The sequence below is a fragment of the Dermacentor silvarum genome, chromosome 1, assembly GCF_013339745.2.
Source record: "Dermacentor silvarum isolate Dsil-2018 chromosome 1, BIME_Dsil_1.4, whole genome shotgun sequence".
NCBI lineage: Eukaryota > Metazoa > Arthropoda > Arachnida > Ixodida > Ixodidae > Dermacentor > Dermacentor silvarum.
The window spans coordinates 8,245,185-8,265,119 of NC_051154.1; the positions used below are offsets into that span (position 1 = coordinate 8,245,185).

General features: G+C 46.0%; 1 protein-coding gene across 6 annotated transcripts in view; it reads right to left on the bottom strand.

Annotated features, from left to right (window-relative positions):
- Positions 1 to 19,935, bottom strand: part of LOC119456455 (uncharacterized protein ZK1073.1-like) — a 187,279-nt gene that overhangs the window by 48,514 nt on the left and 118,830 nt on the right. For 5 of the 6 annotated variants that reach the window (XM_037718285.2, XM_037718278.2, XM_037718261.2 and 2 more), the window contains 5 exons: positions 18,695 to 18,812; positions 12,381 to 12,443; positions 4,111 to 4,171; positions 1,166 to 1,252; positions 6 to 84 (listed from right to left, as the gene is read on the bottom strand). In XM_037718285.2, coding sequence (XP_037574213.1) covers positions 6 to 84; positions 1,166 to 1,252; positions 4,111 to 4,171; positions 12,381 to 12,443; positions 18,695 to 18,812 — 408 coding nt within the window. The remainder of the gene's footprint in view (positions 1 to 5; positions 85 to 1,165; positions 1,253 to 4,110; positions 4,172 to 12,380; positions 12,444 to 18,694; positions 18,813 to 19,935) is intronic. The other variant, XM_037718253.2, reaches the window with a different exon arrangement.

Sequence of the window (19,935 nt, forward strand, 5' to 3'; positions counted from 1 at the left end):
CCTTACCGCTCCGAACTTGTGAAGAACGAGGTACTGCTCAGCAGAGGGGTTCATGCCAACATTCTGGAGTTTCCAGTTCATAATCTGAAATGTACCAACAGAACTATGATTCAGGCTTTCTGAACCAGGACTGTCAATGCGCGAGGCACTTTCGTTCATTGAAATACCTTCACAAAGTCGTAACGCCGTTACGCTACACTGCCGCCAACAACTAAACTTGTTGACTTTGAGAAGGCGTTTTGTTGGGTGAGAAAACGTTTTCTCTTCCAGTGGGCTTAACACGGACACTGAAAAACAGTAACAACGAGAGCTAGCGCACTCGGAATTCTGCTGCTTCATACAGTATCAATACCAGTAAAAATTCGCATGCAGATGCTATGTGAATACGTGTGCTTGTTGCGGAGGTCTTATGGTTCTCTGATCACCAAAGCTAGGTTAAGAGATGTAAGCGGCAGTGAAAGTAAATTGACAGCTTTGCAGAGCCTTCGTATTGCGCACATATAGTTATAGTTATCCCGAAGTATATAGTTATTCTGAAAGAAAGTTGCCCACCAACCTGAACATGTAGGTTGAGGTAAGGCATGTAGGAAGAGGTACGCGACAGCTCGATGCACGCCTGCTGTAAAGGCGCCGACATAAGTGCGACGTAACGTGGTGACGCTACCCTCTGCTGTCACGGCGCAGCCACTCGGCCGGCGTGCTAGCTTGGACATTGCAAATACAGTGCCGGAGCAGTGCCCAAATGGTGAATTCTGGCTCCAACAACGTCATCCAACAACGTCTTCCCGAAGCTACACAGTGAGGTATCGTCATCGTCCTAGGGGGGGGGGGGGGGGGGATGCTCCGTATTATTTTGACCACCCGGGGTTCGTTGACGTCCACCCAAATCATGGTGCACGACGAGTGTTCTTGCATTCCGTCTCCATCAGAATGCGTCGGGGATCGACCCCGCGACCTCAACCTAGCTGCTGAGCCACCGAGCATCATCATGTGCGCACGACGCATGATCAAGTGGCGTCACTTGAAGGTGTCATTCATCTGCGACTGCCATCACTTGTTTAAATTGCCAGTTTCAGCGGCGTGTGTTGCAAACTTGAACGCGTCGTGAGCGGACAGTATCTGGTGTACTGCTGTCGTATGTGAGTAGCACGGTGATGATGCGTACCTTATCCTTGAAATACTCCATCATGCCGACTCCAGTTGATACCAGATGCATCAGAATCAGTCCAAGCACTCTGGACGGGTGGGCTAGCTGAGGACAAAAAAAAAAAAAAAAAAAAAATGAGCCATCATATTCTGCTCATCATGGTGAAACAGGGCAGTGCACCATGACGTACACGGCGCTGGAGCGGAGCGTGGCAAATAATTCCTTCGTGACTATGCCTGTACCGCGACACACTTTCTGACCACGGGTTCAAGATAGCGCGGGCGCAATGGTGGTATGTTGGTATATCTGCAAAAAAGGTTTATTTTTCCAGTTCTTCAAATTAGCCTCTGTTCTATTCATATTATAAAACAACGGTTAGGCTACAGGTCTTCCTTTTGTTTTAGCGAGCGAGCCACCTGCTACTGCGGCCCCGAGTGGTATTATGTACTACAGATGAGGAAAATGAAATGCACACGCAGCGCTCACTGTATGAACAGCAAATACTATTTGTTCCCATACTGGCGATGTGCGCGTTTACTAATGTAGTATTTGTGCAGCTGTTTGATTCTTCTTATTATTATTATCGTTGTTGTTGTTGTGGAGCGAATATTAGTCAATAGGTATTTTCTGCCGCCTTCGGCCGCTGAACTGACGCCACACGGTATGTGTCCTTTAGGGCATAATCGATCGTATCACGGGTTCTTTCATGTTAGAGAAAGTTTGAGCGGAGAGCACGACAAGAATGTTCCTCAAGGACCTCCATTTTTTATTTGTCCATACAGCCATCTCATTGGGAGACATAGCATGGGCCAGTAAACATGAAGTGGCTACTGCATAGTTATTCCTCACCCAATGAGTAAGGAAACGTTACTACAGAGACAATAAATGATAACCCAACGAATAACAAACTAAATGCAAAAAAATACATTCTATGAGCGCACGACTAACAAGGACAGCGCAGAAGCGCACGCCGTTGGGCTGCATTATTAATGACTTGAAACAGCACTACGGACACAGCGGCCTGTCCCTTCCTTACGTCCGGTCCATTGTAGTTACTCAAATGAAAGAACTATGAGATGTCATTTTCAAAATTCTCCAGGTTGTAATACCTGAAGAATTTGAATAACCTTGAATTTGAATATTGAAGAATAACCTAATAGATTATAGATCTAATACCTGATGGTTTTACTCTGAAATAATCATGATGGCAAACATCATGATTATTTCAGAGTAAAACCATCGATGAAAAAAAATTAAACCTATTTGATTTCTGAACCAAAGTTACCGCAAAGTACTCTCGTATAAAGACAGTGAAAGTAGTCACACATGGGTTAGCAAGTGTACGGCATTTAAGTGGTGTGTTAGCACGTTGTCGCCGATCTGCGTAGTTTGAAGCCCGGTCCAAGCGTTTCTTGCTCGCTTAGACGATCCTACTGGATGGTCAACCATACGCTTTCTCTGGCGGTACAACTTAGAGCGCTCCGTTGAATAGTTTGCTGTCGATGCAGCCATCGGTCTTGACGGAGGCATGCAGGGTTGTCACACACGTAACTGAAGCACGAACTTTAGCCGCGAGAAGCCCACGGATGTTAAGGATTTCCAAAATATGTACAAAACCGATCTGACGCGTCCGAGCATTGATACACGAGCGAGAGGAACATATATGCTGCCGTATGCTGCATAAAGCAATTCAAGAAAATGTGTCGGCTTAAAAGATCTTTCTGCAACGAAAGGGTCGACCCAACTGTCACTGCGCGTCATGTTTTACCGTATCTCTTTTTTTTTTTTTGCCGTAGCGGTTATAGATGACGCCATCATTCCGTTGCAGCAAAATCACGAGCTGCTTGTGTGCGCCATAACCGAGGTGAGATAAAGCGTAGCGGAAGCCTACAACACCATTCACTTCCCGCGAAAGGGGCGAACGGGCAAGAAACGACTATCCGTTTGGTCTGAAGGGGGCTAAATGTGGCCATGTCAGGTGATGGCGAATTTCCGTTGTACCCAGACGTCTGCGGAAACCGCGTCACTGTTAAAGAAATTAAAAAAAGAAGGAAAACCGAGAAGAGTCTGAGTGTGATTTAGAATGGGCGATCAGGCAGCGGGCGATCAACTACGCACGTGCAGGTATAAACCATGGGCAGTGTACTGAAGAAAAACACTATCGGCCATACTTCTAACAGCTTTATTTGGCGACGATTCAAACTTGTTGGCGTCACAGTAAGTGTGGGGAGGCAAGACAATGCAGACGTATATCGGCTTGCTTCTCTCGCAGAAAGGTTTAAGTGCGTTATACGTAAAGAGGCGACTTTGCGAAATACTTTTCAATAAATGCAATCTCGGCCACTTTAAATTAGATGAAATTGTTACCCAAGGTATTCTACTCAAATTGAAGTTGTCCTGTGGTAATTGTAACTGATTGATTGCTAGATGCTATGAATTGCTCGATGCCCAAAACTTTCAAAAGAAAAAAAAAAAACAAGATTCTTTGGAAACTGTTGTTTGAATTGTTTGTTTGAAAACTGTTCGTCGTGTACAATTCATATATATACGATAGAGCAGAACACACCATAATCCTACTTTTACTCGTATGCTTTAAGTGGCCTTTGCAACGTCGTTAATGTAGATTCAAAATGCAGTGAACCAAAGGCACACACGAAACAACATACAGGAAGCACACAGAAAGCGCCTGTCCTGTTGCGCTGCTAGTAACAAGAATGACCTTGCCACTTGGAAAAACTTGGCCACTTCATAAAACAAACGCACTGACATGAGATCAGCGCAAGCACTGAGTGATCTAAATGATTAGATTCTTGTTTTTAACTTCACGAAGCTTGATAATAAGTGACAGAGGAGGAGGGGTGTCGTTAGCTACGGGTCTTCAAAAGTTGCGTGCTCTAACTACTCCGCCCTTTTCCGTAGTCGATATCCTCTGCATGCACATGCAGAACAAAGATGGCACCTACCGCAAACCGGACCAGAATGTTGGCTCCTGCTCCCTCTCCGAATCCGACTACCAGGTTGATCCTGAAAGGAAAATGCTCGGTCTGAAAATTAGGCCTCTGTCTGTCCTAAACATGTTCATTCATATAAAGAGAGTTTTTGAATTGTTTGATCTTTTTTTTTTTTACTTTCTTTAACGCACATGTTTTCATGCACTCAACTTGTTCCGTTTGAAAGTACTAACCAGTGTAGAAGACTGCACCTTAACATTTCTCAGTATAATAGTTACATCTCCGCACGTGCTGTGAACGATTAACAGCTTCTGCGGAAGAGAAGCGTGGTCAGTGTTTTGCAAACTCTTTCGCATTTCCATTTAGAGGCAGAAATCCTCTCCATTCTGAAGCAGGATTCAGGTGCCGAATGTCTTGCTTACGGAAGACACGTTCTTTGAGCAAGGTACGGCAGAAAATCGGAATGCCTGATCTGCCATAACTACAAAACATCTCGCGTAATCGAAAAGACTGGCGCAGTATGCCAACGCAAAAGTAGTTCGTTTATCGGCTCCGTGCATGGCGGTAACAATTTGAAATATCAGCAGTGCGCTACCTGACAGAAGTTGAGAGAAACGACACAGTACATGAATTGCACGAAATATATTTATCACGGGGTGTGTCGATGCGCCTTTTCCAGTGCGAGATAGCATCACGTCGTGCTTTGCCCATGCAGGGAGGGGGTTTACTTTTATACCCTTGAAGGGTCGCTGCGAATGTCACGTGGGATAGCGTAGCTGGCACTGAAGTTGTCCCGCAATTTGTATCTACGAATAATTTTCATTTCTGTGGATGCCTATGCTCGAGGCTATTCAAAATCGCGCAACCCGTTTAATCATGTCTCGTTGCCATCGCGCATGCAGCGTAACGAGAACGAAGGCATCACTACTGTCACTTTTATTGCGATAGCAATTATATGGACACTCCAAAGCAGATTTCTGCCGTCGGCGTCGCCGTCGCCGTTGCCGTTGCCGTCGCCGTCGCCGTGAGGTTCCGTATGACGTCAATGGAGATGAAATCGTCGCCGCGCGCCGCCGAACGCTGTATGTGCGAGTGAAAGGGCGCGAGGGACGCGCGCTTTCACGGGGAGTGAACGCACGGCGGCGAACAAACGCGCGTTCTGTGCCGTGCTCCCTTAAGGGCTGCAGAAGTAGGCGTCTCTTTCCTCCTTTACAATCACCATATATGTAGAGCAAACGCGCCTGCTTCTGACGCACGAAAGACCGTGGGGGTGGGGGGGGGGGGGGGCAGGGAAGGGAGGCGACGTTTAGCTGCGGCACCAAGTGCCTATTTATATCAGAGGCTCCGGCAACAGTCACCAACGCCGCACGCATTTTGTGCGAACGCGGGCAAAACGCCGACGGCGTCGATAACAGTGCTGTGTGTTGCCGGTGCTGCTGCATGTCCAAGTTTGTACAACGGATAAAACTACTATCCTTACTCCGTATAGCTCTCTACTAAGTTGCTATCGCAATTGATGCTTCGCCTTTCGGGTGAAACTGCGACAATTTTTTTGGTCACAGAAAACTCATCAGGATTTTTTCGTGTTGTCGCAGTCACCGTGATCATTTCCAGAAAGTCCCTGTAACCCCCAAAGTAATACAGTCACACCGCACTTTCCACAAGACTGGCTAAGATCGGATCTTCCTGCCAGATTCAATTAGAAGCAGGAGGGACGATCTGCGTTTGGAGAATGCGGAAACGTTACACCAAGTTACACCGTCATGCAATTTTTCTTACAACTTGCAATTGTAGTCTTGCATTATTTCATTTTCTGGATGTTTTTATTGACAGGGGCGGTTGTGATTTGTGACATCTTGACGATTTGGTGGTCGGTACTTGGATGACGACGGTATGGCTATCTCTCGGGTATGCGCGCACTTGCTTGTATTTATTCCTCTAATAATATTTCCCCTAAGTTTGCCTTTATCTGTGTTTAGGGGCAACCTAACAGAAATAGTATATTTGAGCAATAATCTAAAATATACGAACCGAAAAGCTCACTAGTCAAAGGCATCATCCTACAGCGGGCTCCCCAGCGTACTTAATAACAGCGTCTTGAAGACAGCGCCATCCCGTTGGACAAGGAAATAACCTTGTAAAACCTTGCGACCAACTGAACTGCGTCTCCCCGCATAAGCGCAATACTTTGGACTACTGCGTGACTGACATTTTCAGTACGGTTTGAAAAAATACTGCGTGAGTGACATCATCAGTACGGACAACCCGACATCACCAGTGCCTTGTCTGTCCAGTGTTTTGAGCTGATTTAATTTTTTAAGCATAATATACCAACGTGTTCAGCAACGTCCTGACATGATGGTGGCTACGTGGAGCATTAAAGTTTGACTTTTTGCACCGCGGAACCAATTCACCCCGCACACCTCTTGTAGAGTGAATGATGGTTATCAACAATTTTCTGCGCAACAACCCAACTAACACACCCTATTAAGAACTTTGCTTCTTCTGTGAGATACAACCAGCTGGGCAGCTTGCATTAAATGGTTCATTCACACCGTGAGCAAGATGGGGCGGCATTCACTGAAGCTGGCCGCTAAATTCCACGCCCTGATTTGTGATTTTGGTGCTGATCCATTCATTTTGGTATTGCAGTTTGAACGAAAAGGGGTGAATTATAATGAGTTACAGACGAATGCATGAAAGTAATACGCTTCGTTCTGAGTGGCGGCGAGAAGAAACATAAAAGGAGCGCCTTTCTTTGTTTCTCCCGACCAAATTACAGTGCCTGTATGCACCACCACAGGATAGTGTCTGTGATGCCTTTTTCATCTGTCTTTTGTTTTAATACGATTAGCATTCTTTGCTTACTTCAGGAGTGTCTGTCTGTCTGTCTGTCTGTCTGTCTGTCTGTCTGTCTGTCTGTCTGTCTGTCTGTCTGTCTGTCTGTCTGTCTGTGTCTGTCTGTCTGTCTGTCGATCTATCTATCTATCTATCTATCTATCTATCTATCTATCTATCTATCTATCTATCTATCTATCTATCTATCTATCTATCTATCTATCTATCTATCTATCTATCTATCTATCTATCTATCTATCTATCTATCTATCTATCTATCTATCTATCTATCTATCTATCTATCTATCTATCTATCTATCTATCTATCTATCCTACGGCGGCCCACTGGTCCAAGTTGTCTACCAGCTTGGGCCACTAATTATGTGCTCGTGATCGGCATGCCACTATTGTCGTTGCATTGTCGCCATTCCAGCTTTGTCATCCAACACTCGTCGTGCCGTCGTCATCATACGTTCATTATCATACATTCGTCGTGATGCCATCATGGCAGATTCATCGTCGTCATCCCAGCTTACTGATGCGACTTTCGTCATACAGCCAGGTTCACTCCATCATCGTCAAGTCATTGTTCCCCTGTAATATTCCTGATACCATCACCATCAAGCAATTGTCGTTGTACCTTCGTCAGCATTCTATTGTCCTCATGACGTTGTCATGCCGTCGTCGCCATACAGTGGCCTTCCAGCATTTGTCAACATACAATTGTGGTGATGTGGTCTTTGTCGTTTATTCGTCGTCATTCTAAGTTCTACTTGAAGCAGCGCGAAGAAAACGAGGACAGGAACCGAAAACAAACACGACAGGACGAAAGGATCTACATCTACAACAGGAATAGCGCTGTCCAAATCTGTAGTAGCGACAAATTGATTAGGGCGAGTTGGTCTATCTTGAGTACAACTTGAAGCGGCGCGAAGAAGAGGCCAGGAACCGAAAACAAACACAACAGGACGAGCGCTGCGCAAATCTGTAGTAGCGACAACTTGATTCGGGTGAGTTGGTTTATCTTGAGTACAACTTGAAGCAGCGCGAAGAAAACGAGGACAGGAACCGAAAACAAACACACTAGGACGAAAGGATCTACATCTACATCTACAACAGGACAAGCGCTGTCCAAATCTGTAGTAGCGATAACTTCATTTGGGTGAGTTGGTCTACCTTGAGTACAACTTGAAGCAGCGCGAAGAAGACGAGGACAGGAACCGAAAACAAACACAACAGGACGAAAGGATCTACATCTACAACAGGACTAGCACTGACGAAATTTGTAGTAGCGACAACTTGATTTAGGTGAGTTGGTCTAATTTTAGTACAACTGGAAGCTGCGCGAAGAAGACGAGGACACGAACCGAAAACAAACACAACAGGACGAAAGGATCTACATATAGAACAGGACTAGCGCTGTCCAAATCTGTAGTAGCGACAACTTGATTCGGGTGAGTTGGTTTATCTTGAGTACAACTTGAAGCAGCGCGAAGAAAACGAGGACAGGAACCGAAAACAAACACACCAGGACGAAAGGATCTACATCTACATCTACAACAGGACAAGCGCTGTCCAAATCTGTAGTAGCGATAACTTCATTTGGGTGAGTTGGTCTACCTTGAGTACAACTTGAAGCAGCGCGAAGAAGACGAGGACAGGAACCGAAAACAAACACAACAGGACGAAAGGATCTGCATCTACAACAGGACTAGCGCTGACGAAATGTGTAGTAGCGACAACTTGATTTAGGTGAGTTGGTCTAATTTTAGTACAACTTGAAGCTGCGCGAAGAAGACGAGGACACGAACCGAAAACAAACACAACAGGACGAAAGGATCTACATCTAGAACAGGCCTAGCGCTGTCCAAATCTGTAGTAGCGACAACTTGATTTGAGCGAGGTGGTTTATCTTGAGTACAACTTGAAGCAGCGCGAAGAAGAAGAGGCCAGGAACCAAAAACAAACACAACAGGACGAAAGGATCTACATCTACATCTACAACAGGACTAGCGCTGTGCAAATATGCAGTAGCAACAACTTGATGTGGGCGAGTTGGTTCATTCTTAAGCACACCTTGAAGCAGCGCGAAGACGAGGACAGCATCGGAAAACAAACACAACAGTAGTAGTAGTAGTGAAGACGAGTACAGGAACCGAAAACGAACACAACAGGACGAAAGTATCTACATCTACAACAGGACTAGCGCTGTCCAAATCTGTAGTAGCGACAACTTGATTTGGGCGAGTTGGTCTATCTTGAGTGCAACTTGAAGCAGCGCGAAGAAGACGAGGAGATGAACCGAAAACAAACACAACAGGACGAAAGGATCTACATCTACAACAGGACTAGCGCTGTCGAAATGTGTAGTAGCGACAATTTGATTTGGGCGAGTTGGTCTATCTTGAGTACAACTTGAAGCATCGCGAGGAAGACGAGGACAGGAACCGAAAACAAACACACCAGGAGGAGCGCTGTGCAAATATGCAGTAGCAACAACTTGATTGGGCGAGTTGGTTCATTCTTAAGCACAACTTGAAGCAGCGCGAAGACGAGGACAGCATCTGAAAACAAACACAACAGGACGAAAGGATCTATATCTACATCTACAACAGGACTAGCGCTGTCCAAATCTGTAGTAGTGACAACTTGATTTGGGCGAGTTGGTCTATGAGTACAACTTGAAGCAGCGCGAAAAAGACGAGGACGGGAACCAAAAACAAACATAACAGGACGAAAGGGTCTACATCTACATCTACAACAGGACTAGCGCGGTCCAAATTTGTAGTAGCGACAACTTGATTTGGGCGAGTTGGTCTATCTTGAGTAAAACTCGAAACAGCACGAAGAAGACGAGGACAGGAACCGAAAACAAACACAACAGGACGAGCGCTGTCGAAATCTGTAGTAGGGGCAACTTGATTTGGGCGAGTTGGTCTATCTTGAGTGCAACTTGAAGCAGCGCGAAGAAGACGAGTACAGGAACGGAAAACAAACACACCAGGAAGAGCGCTGTGCAAATATGCAGTAGCAACAACTTGATTTGCGCGAGTTGGTTGATTCTTGAGCACAACTTGAAGCAGCGCGAAGAAGACGAGGACAGCATCCGAAAACAAACACAACAGGACGAGCGCTGTGCAAATCTGTAGTAGCGACAACTTGATTTGTGAGAGTTGATTTATCTTGAGTACAACTTGGAGCAGCGCGAAGAAGACGAGGAAAGTAACCGAAAACAAACACAACAGGAGGAAAAGATCTACATCCACATCTACAGCAGGACTAGCGCGGTCCAAATTTGTAGTAGCGACAACTTGATTTGGGCCAGTTGGTCTATCTTGAGTACAACTTGAAGCAGCGCGAGGAAGACGAGGACAGGAACCGAAAACAAACACACCAGGAGGAGTGCTGTGCAAATATGCAGTAGCAACAACTTGATGTGGGCAAGTTGGTTCATTCTTAAGCACAACTTAAAGCAGCGCGAAGACGAGGACAGCATCGGAAAACAAACACAACAGGACGAGCGCTGTGAAAATCTGTAGGAGCGACAATTTGATTTGGGAGAGTTGAGTTGGAGTTGGTCTATCTTTAGTACAACTCGAAGCAGCACGGAGAAGAGGAGGACAGGAACCGAAAACAAACACAACAGGACGAGCGCTGTCGAAATCTGTAGTACGGTCAACTTGATTTGGGCGAGTTGGTCTATCTTGAGTACAACTTGGAGCAGCGCGAAGAAGACGAGGACAGAAACCGAAAACAAGGACAACAGGACGAGCGCTGTGCAAATATGCAGTAGCTACAACTTGATTTAGGCGAGTTGGTTCATTCTTGAGCACAACTTGAAGCAGCGCGAAGACAAGGACAGCATCCGAAAACAGGACACACAACAGGACGAGCGCTGTGCAAATCTATAGTAGGGACAACATGATTTGGGTAAGTTGGTTTATCTTGAGTAGAACTCAAAGCAGCGCGAAGAAGACGAGGACAGGAACCAAAAACAAACACAACAAGAGCGCGAAACTGCCAACTGATTTTTTTGGGTCCCTGTCGTCGTCTTCTTCGCGCTGCTTCAAGTTATACTCAAGACGGACCAACTCACCCAAATCAAGTTGTTGCTACTACAGCTTCATTGCCATCATACATTTGTTGTCATCTTATTGTCCCAATGCCGTTGTCGTCATACCATCGTCATCATTCTCGAACCGTCATCTCATTGCCGTCATGCTGTCGTCGTCCTTTCTCATTCCGTGGACATCATTGCTGCTTTGTTATTCCATCGTCCTTTCTGCATCGCACTAATGACGTCGTTTGCATAGCCGGCCTTGTCAAGCGAGGTCATCACAAAATGGGCCGATAACATGAGACAGTGGATGTCGTATGCAGCCGAGGCAACGGAAGTGTCAGAATGGCCACTACAGATTTTAAATAAACGTGAATTGAGCAACACGGTGTGTGATTGCTATTCGCGTTACTGTCAACAGTCATCGCGAGATGAGTTCTGCGTAATTTTTTTCTTATTTCTTCTTTTTTACACAAGAGCGAACCTGTTTAAAAGCTTTATTGAGAACTCAGAAAAGTCGTTCTAACGGTTCGGACACTACAGGCCCCACACCAAAAATTGTAGTCACTGCAAAGACATCGTTGTAAGCTTGAAAAAGAGAACATATGTAATCAAGTAAGCCAAAATGAAGATGCTATATGACTGGAAAACTCAACAAAAGCCGCGTAAGTACGACTTATTGTCATGTTTTTCTGATTTTTACAGCTTTGAAGGCTGACAAAAACGATTTCATAAAACAACCACAGAAAAAAATGTCGCAGTTTCGGCCAAAAGGCGTACATGTATTTAGTTTTATTGGCGATACAGAATTACAGCAAGCATTCGCTTGCTAATTAAATTAGTACACTCGCTCAGCCAAACATGAACCGACCTCACTCGGTGACCGCGAACACTCGCTGGCACAACGCTGGCATGATGAAGAGCACCGGCCTCGGACAGCGAACGCTGCCCTATCGCTTCAACATGCGTCAGACACTGAGATTCCAACACTGGCGCGCGGGAAAACAGCACAGGTGAAACGACCAGCCATCACGGCTCTTTTGCAGCCGCGCTGACAGCCGTGCGCAGCAGCGGCCGGGGTAGAAGAATAGACAAGCATTAACCGCCCCAGCCCGCGTCAAGCGACCGCCAACATTGGGCAAGCGGGATGACAGCGCGCATCATCCTTGTCGGCTCCCCAGCCTCGCACGCTTTCTCTCGCATCCACAGCAAATGTTATCCCACTTAGAATTTATACTGAACCTCACTGCGATGAGGTAGTTTCACCTGGAATGTCCGTACAATTGCTAACGCAATAGAAGTATTAGTTGGCGAGGAGCAACAATTAAACGTTGATGCGTAGACCAGAATTTAGGAAGCCAAATTGCAAACTCAATGAAGTACTTACTTCAAGTGATCCAGCACCGATATCAGGTCCTCACCCATCATTTGGATAGTGGGAAAGTTGAACCTGAAAATAAAGAAAAAATGGGGGCGTTAACTAGGCTCGCCAGCCTATTTAAATCCATGCTCTTGCGGCTTTTAATGCCGTGATTACATTCACTTTTCTAGGATTAATAAGCAAACGGGTCACCATGTTTCATAATGAATTGAATTAGTTTTCGTTACTTCTCAAGCAGAATGACTTTTATACAATTTCAACGTAGTGCGAAACACTATATTGGACGTCAAGTAGTATAGTAATTGAAGTGACGCGAAAGTTGTTTAAGAACGTCGCGGTTTCGCACGGAAGGCAAACTATTGATAGCGAATATGTAAGTATATTAGACGATCCCTCGATGCAAGGTTCAAAGTTTCCTCAGCGGTATAAATTGCATGGAACATTGGCTTACTAATTAAATCAAGAAGCAGGGTGTCGTGCTCGCGCAGGCAAATATAAACAGATCTCACTCGATGAACCCGAACACTCGCTGTCACAACACTGGAGTGATAAAGAGCGCCGGCCTAAGCGAGCGAACGTTTTGGGCTGCCTCTCGCTTCAACGCTTGACCGACACTTCGGATTACGTGATTACGTAATTCCGTGACAATTCGCGTGCCGGAAGACAGCGCAGGTGAAGCGACCAGCCACATCGGCTCGCCTGACGTTTGCACCCGCGGCAGAATATTACATCCAAGATACAGCACGTGGCGCACGTAAGCGCTCAGCCATGCGCAGCCCCGGCCGTGGTGAAGAAAACTCGACCTAATCTTCCCCTTCCCCAGCACGCGTTTTAGCTCCAACAATGGGCACGTGGGTGGACGATGGGCATCAAACCTAAAGCTAACCTCACGCGCTTTCCTTCGCACCAACAACAAATGGCTCGCAGGACGCAATCTTATCGCACCTGGACTATACAAAATCTCACGGCGACGATGGCAATAGGAGTTGCTAGTTGTACGAATACGTTGTTCATGCTTTAGCTGGCTGTTGCCGACACGAGACTCGACGAGACCTGGACTATACAAAATCTCACGGCGACGATGGCAATAGGGGTTGCTAGTTGTACGAATACGTTGTTCATGCTTTAGCTGGCTGTTGCCGACACGAGACTCGACGAGACCTGGACTATACAAAATCTCACGGCGACGATGGCAATAGGGGTTGCTAGTTGTACGAATACGTTCATGCTTTAGCTGGCTGTTGCCGACACGAGACTCGACGAGACCTGGACTATACAAAATCTCACGGCGACGATGGCAATAGGGGTTGCTAGTTGTACGAATACGTGGTTCATGCTTTAGCTGGCTGTTGCCGACACGAGACTCGACGAGACCTGGACTATACAAAATCTCACGGCGACGATGGCAATAGGGGTTGCTAGTTGTACGAATACGTGGTTCATGCTTTAGCTGGCTGTTGCCGACACGAGACTCGACGAGACCTGGACTATACAAAATCTCACGGCGACGATGGCAATAGGGGTTGCTAGTTGTACGAATACGTTGTTCATGCTTTAGCTGGCTGTTGCCGACACGAGACTCGACGAGACCTGGACTATACAAAATCTCACGGCGACGATGGCAATAGGGGTTGCTAGTTGTACGAATACGTTGTTCATGCTTTAGCTGGCTGTTGCCGACACGAGACTCGACGAGACATGGACTATACAAAATCTCACGGTGACGATGGCAATAGGAGTTGCTAGTTGTACGAATACGTTGTTCATGCTTTAGCTGGCTGTTGCCGACACGAAACTCGACGAGACCTGGACTATACAAAATCTCACGGCGACGATGGCAATAGGGGTTGCTAGTTGTACGAATACGTTGTTCATGCTTTAGCTGGCTGTTGTCGACACGAGACTCGAAGAGACATGGACTATACAAAATCTCACGGTGACGATGGCAATAGGGGTTGCTAGTTGTACGAATACGTTGTTCATGCTTTAGCTGGCTGTTGTCGACACGAGACTCGACGAGACATGGACTATACAAAATCTCACGGTGACGATGGCAATAGGAGTTGCTAGTTGTACGAATACGTTGTTCATGCTTTAGCTGGCTGTTGCCGACACGAGACTCGACGAGACCTGGACTATACAAAATCTCACGGCGACGATGGCAATAGGGGTTGCTAGTTGTACGAATACGTTGTTCATGCTTTAGCTGGCTGTTGCCGACACGAGACTCGACGAGGAAAAGTTTGCATGATTTTATTTCAGAACTGATTTATTTAAGAAAAGTCACGCATTTACAGATACTCGTAGTCAAAATACAAAAACAAACGGAGTTAAAGACACATGCATCAGAACAATATGCACACTCGAAAGCATTACGAGCGTACGCATGTTCTTAATTGCACTCCAACGTTACAGGAAACTACTGCTGTCAAACACGTTAAATGACAGGACAGAACAAGTTATCTTTTGGGGTTTCAAAATGGCTTCTGCACGTGAAAGCGAATGCCTAGGTTCACTTTCCATTCTAATGTCACCAAATGATATTGTCAGCAGTGCGGGGAACGCCCAGGTGACACAAGTACCGTCAGCCATAGAGTTTCCTGCAATAATTACTAGAGAGAACGCTGGCGATGCAATCGTTCATGGGAGTGATAGGTAGTCGATGGATTTGCCTCGTGTAATGGGGCTTCAGACCTTCTTATGGCTTCGGTTATTGCGCTTTATCTGGGTATAAACTGGCCTCAATTTTAAAGCAATTTAGACTTCTTTTTTTTCATGCAGAAGGTAATGAAATTCGGCAAGCATGCGTAATCGCTGCTAATTGCAGTGGTTCTGCTTGTCCATGCGTTCGTGGCGTAATGGTTTCAATATCGGGCGTCCTTGCTGGAGGTCCTGTGTTCAAATTCTGCCATCGTACAATTTTAACAATGTTTATTTAATTATATATAACGCATCACTTTCTTAAATATAATCACTTTGCAAAGTCACAAAGCCATTTAGAGCCATAAGGACGAAGTTTAGGCAAACCCATTTACCGTGTTTACTCGAAAATAGGTCGAGTACGAATATAGATGAAATCCTATATATTGTGCTCCCTGAGAAATAATAAAATATTCGAATATAGGTCGAACCATATCTTTGGAGAAACAGAAAAATTGGAACATAACACACCTTTATTTACATTAAGCTCGGCTCGGCCACTCACTAGGCCTTGCCGAAAGCCACATCCTCGTCAGAACTGCCAGGAAAGTTGTCCTCGCCGGAAGGGAGAGTCCATTGCGACGCATGAACCCAGCCCCGACTCGATTTAAACGTTGACCGTCCGATCCCATCTCGTTGCGCCAACTGGCGGCCTGAATGTACACCTGAAGTTGCACGCTCCTCTTCCACACGAAGCCTCCCGGTTGCTCTGGCGACGTGACATCGTCGCACAGCCGCGCAACATTGAATGCCAACCGTCACGTAGAAATGATCGCAAAATGGCAGCGCAGAGGAAAACAATCAATAAACAAGCGTTTCTTTAACTAGAGACACACTTGTGTGTTTCCGCAGGAACACACCGCTTCGGCCCTGCCTGCACGCGGCGGCTTATGCCCCAAAGTTGCGTCGAACACGGCGAGCGCGTGCCGCCCCGGCTGACGTGGTTTTGGACTTGGTCCGAGTGAGCGCTTCGCGTACTCGGAAATACGGAGCCGGCGGCTCCGGCGGCGTCCCTGTTCCACACTGGAACTCCATTAGCTCGGCGCTTTTCCTAGCTTTCGTCACGGTTATAGGTCGATAGCTAATTATGGGTAACATCACAATGCGTTGGCGGGCTAGTTGGTGCCAATCCATAATTACTTGTTTAGTGCAAAAACAACGGACACGTGAAAGACGACAAGACTATAGGCGCTACTCTCAACTGACATCATTTTATTGCATCCCTCCTTTATATAGAGCAGAAACAAGAAGAACATGCGCAGTGAGCACCATGCGCGGCAACCACCACAACATCTGATCGCCAGAGCGCACTCGTGACACATAATCCAAAAAACCATATTCAGCGCTGTACAAGCTTAAGGAAGGCACACTAATGCACTGCGTAGTGTGCCTTCCTTAAGCTTGTAGAGCGCTGAATATGTTTTTTTTTTTAATTATGTGTCATGAGTGCACTCTGGCGATCAGATGTTGTGGTGGTTGCCGCGCATGGTGCTCACTGCGCATGTTCTTCTTTTTTCTGCTCTATATAAAGGAGGGATGCAATAAAATGATGTCAGTTGAGAGTAGCGCCTATAGTCTTGTCGTCTTTCACGTGTCCGTTGTTTTTGCACTAAACAAGCAATTATGGGTAACATTTCCGGGAAAAAAAAAAGGTTGACCTATATTCGAATAAGCAGGGTACCATCCGTCATGCTGGCTGAACTGCCTGCCATGCTTGACAGCTCCCGCAGACACTAGCGCTACGGTTCCCTCGAGTAAATATTGCGGGAAACTTTACCGCTATCAGCCATGCGGGGAACGTCTGGAAATAAAAGAGGTAATACGGGTGTGACATTTTCATGGCTGAGCGTGCGTATTGAACTCCCTTTGCGTGATTATCAGTCTTCTAATTATTTCTGATCACGTGTACTGGCAAATGTACCATTGTTCGTTCTTGTGCATATTCCTCGTGCCTCAAAGCAGCGCGTCCAGAAAAATGCTTCATGAGAAGTTTACACATTTCAAGAGCGCCGTCTCAGGCAAACACTTCTTTCGGTATGTGGCGGGGGCCGTGTATGAAATGTCGATAAAGGAAGAGCTCGCAGAGCAACTTGCGTGCCCCGAGTTTGTTTTGAAAGGTAATTATCGGGAGTTATAGAACTAAACGACACCTTACGTGTACCTCACTCGAATAGACAAGTTCCATGCGTGTTTATCTTATAGCTGGTAGTTAGTACTTTCGTTCGTATGCCGCGTGTTACCGGCACCAAATTGGAGGACAGCTAGGACGGAGCAAAATTGACAAACGTTTTGCGTGTGCCGCATCTCGGCCTTTTAAACGAGATCAAATTTAGTGCGGGTGGCATATCAAGTACCTCAACGTTTATGTAGCTTCTCGTCAGCGTCTCATATCAGCGGCGCCCCAGATATACAGCCTGCTGCTAGTCTAGGCCGCCTCCGCCAATAATCGACGGCCCTCCCGGGTTGGTGTCGCGACGTCTACATCGGACGCCCCCGGAAGAGGACGGTTTTACATTCAACGTGTCCAATGACACCACGTCTTTTGATCATAGACAACATAGAAGATAAAATTGACGACGAAAAGGATTGTTTTTCATCGGTTTAAAAGGAAAACACACACCTCTATAAAAGCTCAGATATACTTAAGCATATGAAAAGGGTCGGGTATAGCAAATTAATTGTACCGGGTACAGTGTAGGCGTTTTACTTTTTCAACAGCGGCAAAACAAACGCCTTCCAAAGGAAGTCTTTTATAAAACTTTGCTGCCCTTGACGTACGATTTGCTCAGACTAAGTCTCGAATGAGCCCCGCTGAGTATAATTTTGGTGAGCCTGATGTGCGCTGCTGAGTATAATTCTGGTGAGTCTGTGTGCGAATGAGTTCGGCTGAGCAGTATTTTGTTGAGTCTGAGTGCGAGTGAGGACGCTGCTGAGTGTCATTTAGGTGAGTGTGTCCGAGTGAACCCAGCTAAGCATAATTTTCGAGTCTGAGTGCGAGTGAGCGCGGCTGAGCAGGATTTGGTTGAGTGTATTTTGTTCAGGGGTAAAGAAATACGAGACACAAATTTAGTGCCAATCGAAAAAAGTTATTCTGCGCGATTGGCAGCAATGAAGAAGTCTGGCGTTGGCCAAGATGTGACAAGTAGGCAACTTACACGGCAAGTGTTTGACAGCGAGACAGCGCACAACCTATACCAAGGCACCCCTGTCGTCGTAAACGTGCGCACCTGTGTCTATATCATATTCTTTGCCACCAGGGAATGCATTCATCAGACCAGCGCATTGGACATCTCGCCACTGCCATCCAAACACCGAATATCCCGAGCGTGCCCGTACAAAGAGCGTCCAGACCACTTTTTTTCTACACACGGCACAAGCCGGAACGACCTTCCCGGCCACATCTAACAGACGACATAGAGAGTCATTACGAGTACTTAACTGAAAAGCGCTCCCTTCACTGCGCACTCCTCATGCCTCTCTGGGACGGCTCAGGTCAGACAGCATCCGCTGCGCCCGGTCTGGCGAGCTTAGTCACGTCTGGCGACATTAATGGTAATTCTGACCACTATTGTATGGGCTTTGCTACTCTGATTGTGATGAAGCACAAACGTGTCACCCACTCGCTGGGGAGTTCGGTGGCGTTGTCCTCCTGGCCCGGTACGTCTACGTGAATGAAGACGGACCGCTGCTTGATCTCCGCCATGCACGGGTGATCCACGAAGTCCTGGAAGGACGAGTCTGCAAAGGATAGCGTGGGATGAGATGCATAATTTGGTTCGAAGGTGCCGTTGATAGACACTAACATCTGTTTCTTGTGTTTTCAGTAGTACGCAACAATAACGCTCGTCGAAATCTTGAGTGGACGTCAGCCGTGTTTGTACTCACGTGACGACCGACTTTTAATTTTATTTTTGCTTAGATAAAATACTACTACAAAGTGTTGGGTTACGGTGTTGGAAATATTTAACAGTAACACTCTTCATTCAACAGATTGTGGGAAAGAGGGCCTATATTCACAAAAAGCCTTGACGCTAAAATTGTAAGAGCAAATTGCAGGCAATGATGATGCTGAACATGTAGCGAGGCGGCCGGCCAATGGGAAAGGGCACTTATATATATATATATATATATATATATATATACAGATTAAAGCTTTGTAAAGTCCCTATAGCTCCGTACGCTTGAAATTAGTTTTGAGTGATTGATGCTGGATGACAATGAATTATGATTTAAGCCGACTGTTATGATACTGTAAGGAAAGAAAGCTGGACGTAGCTGCCGCTCCAGTCACTGCGATGTATTGGTCAGCGATGACATCGTCCTGTAGTCCTATTAAATGAAACGCGAGTATTCCCTTTCTCTCTCTCTCTCTCTCTCTCTATATATATATATATATATATATATATATATATATATGAGAGAGAGAGAAAGGGAATACTCGCGTTTCATCTGGCTAACACTCCCAGGTTTAGTTCTAGTTGTAAGACATAAATACACCAGAAAGTGGATGGAAAAACGGCGCCGTGGTAGCTCAATGGTGAGAGCATCGCACGCGTAATGCGAAGACGTGGGTTCGTTCCCCACCTGCGGCCAGTTGTTTTTTCATCCATTTTCAATTTCATTAATTTATCATTTCTTTAATTCAATTAGTAAGTACAAGTAATTTCTCCTATGCTGTCCTAGGTGTCATTGTTTGTTGGCTTCTTATGATATCATTTTATATATATATATATATATATATATATATATATATATATATATATATATGTTGTGGGAAAACGCCTCGGTCCCGCTGTCCACGGCCAAAGCTCCAGTCCCGGCCGGCCGCGCCCCAGGGCGCCTAGCCGCAGCTCGCGCGTTC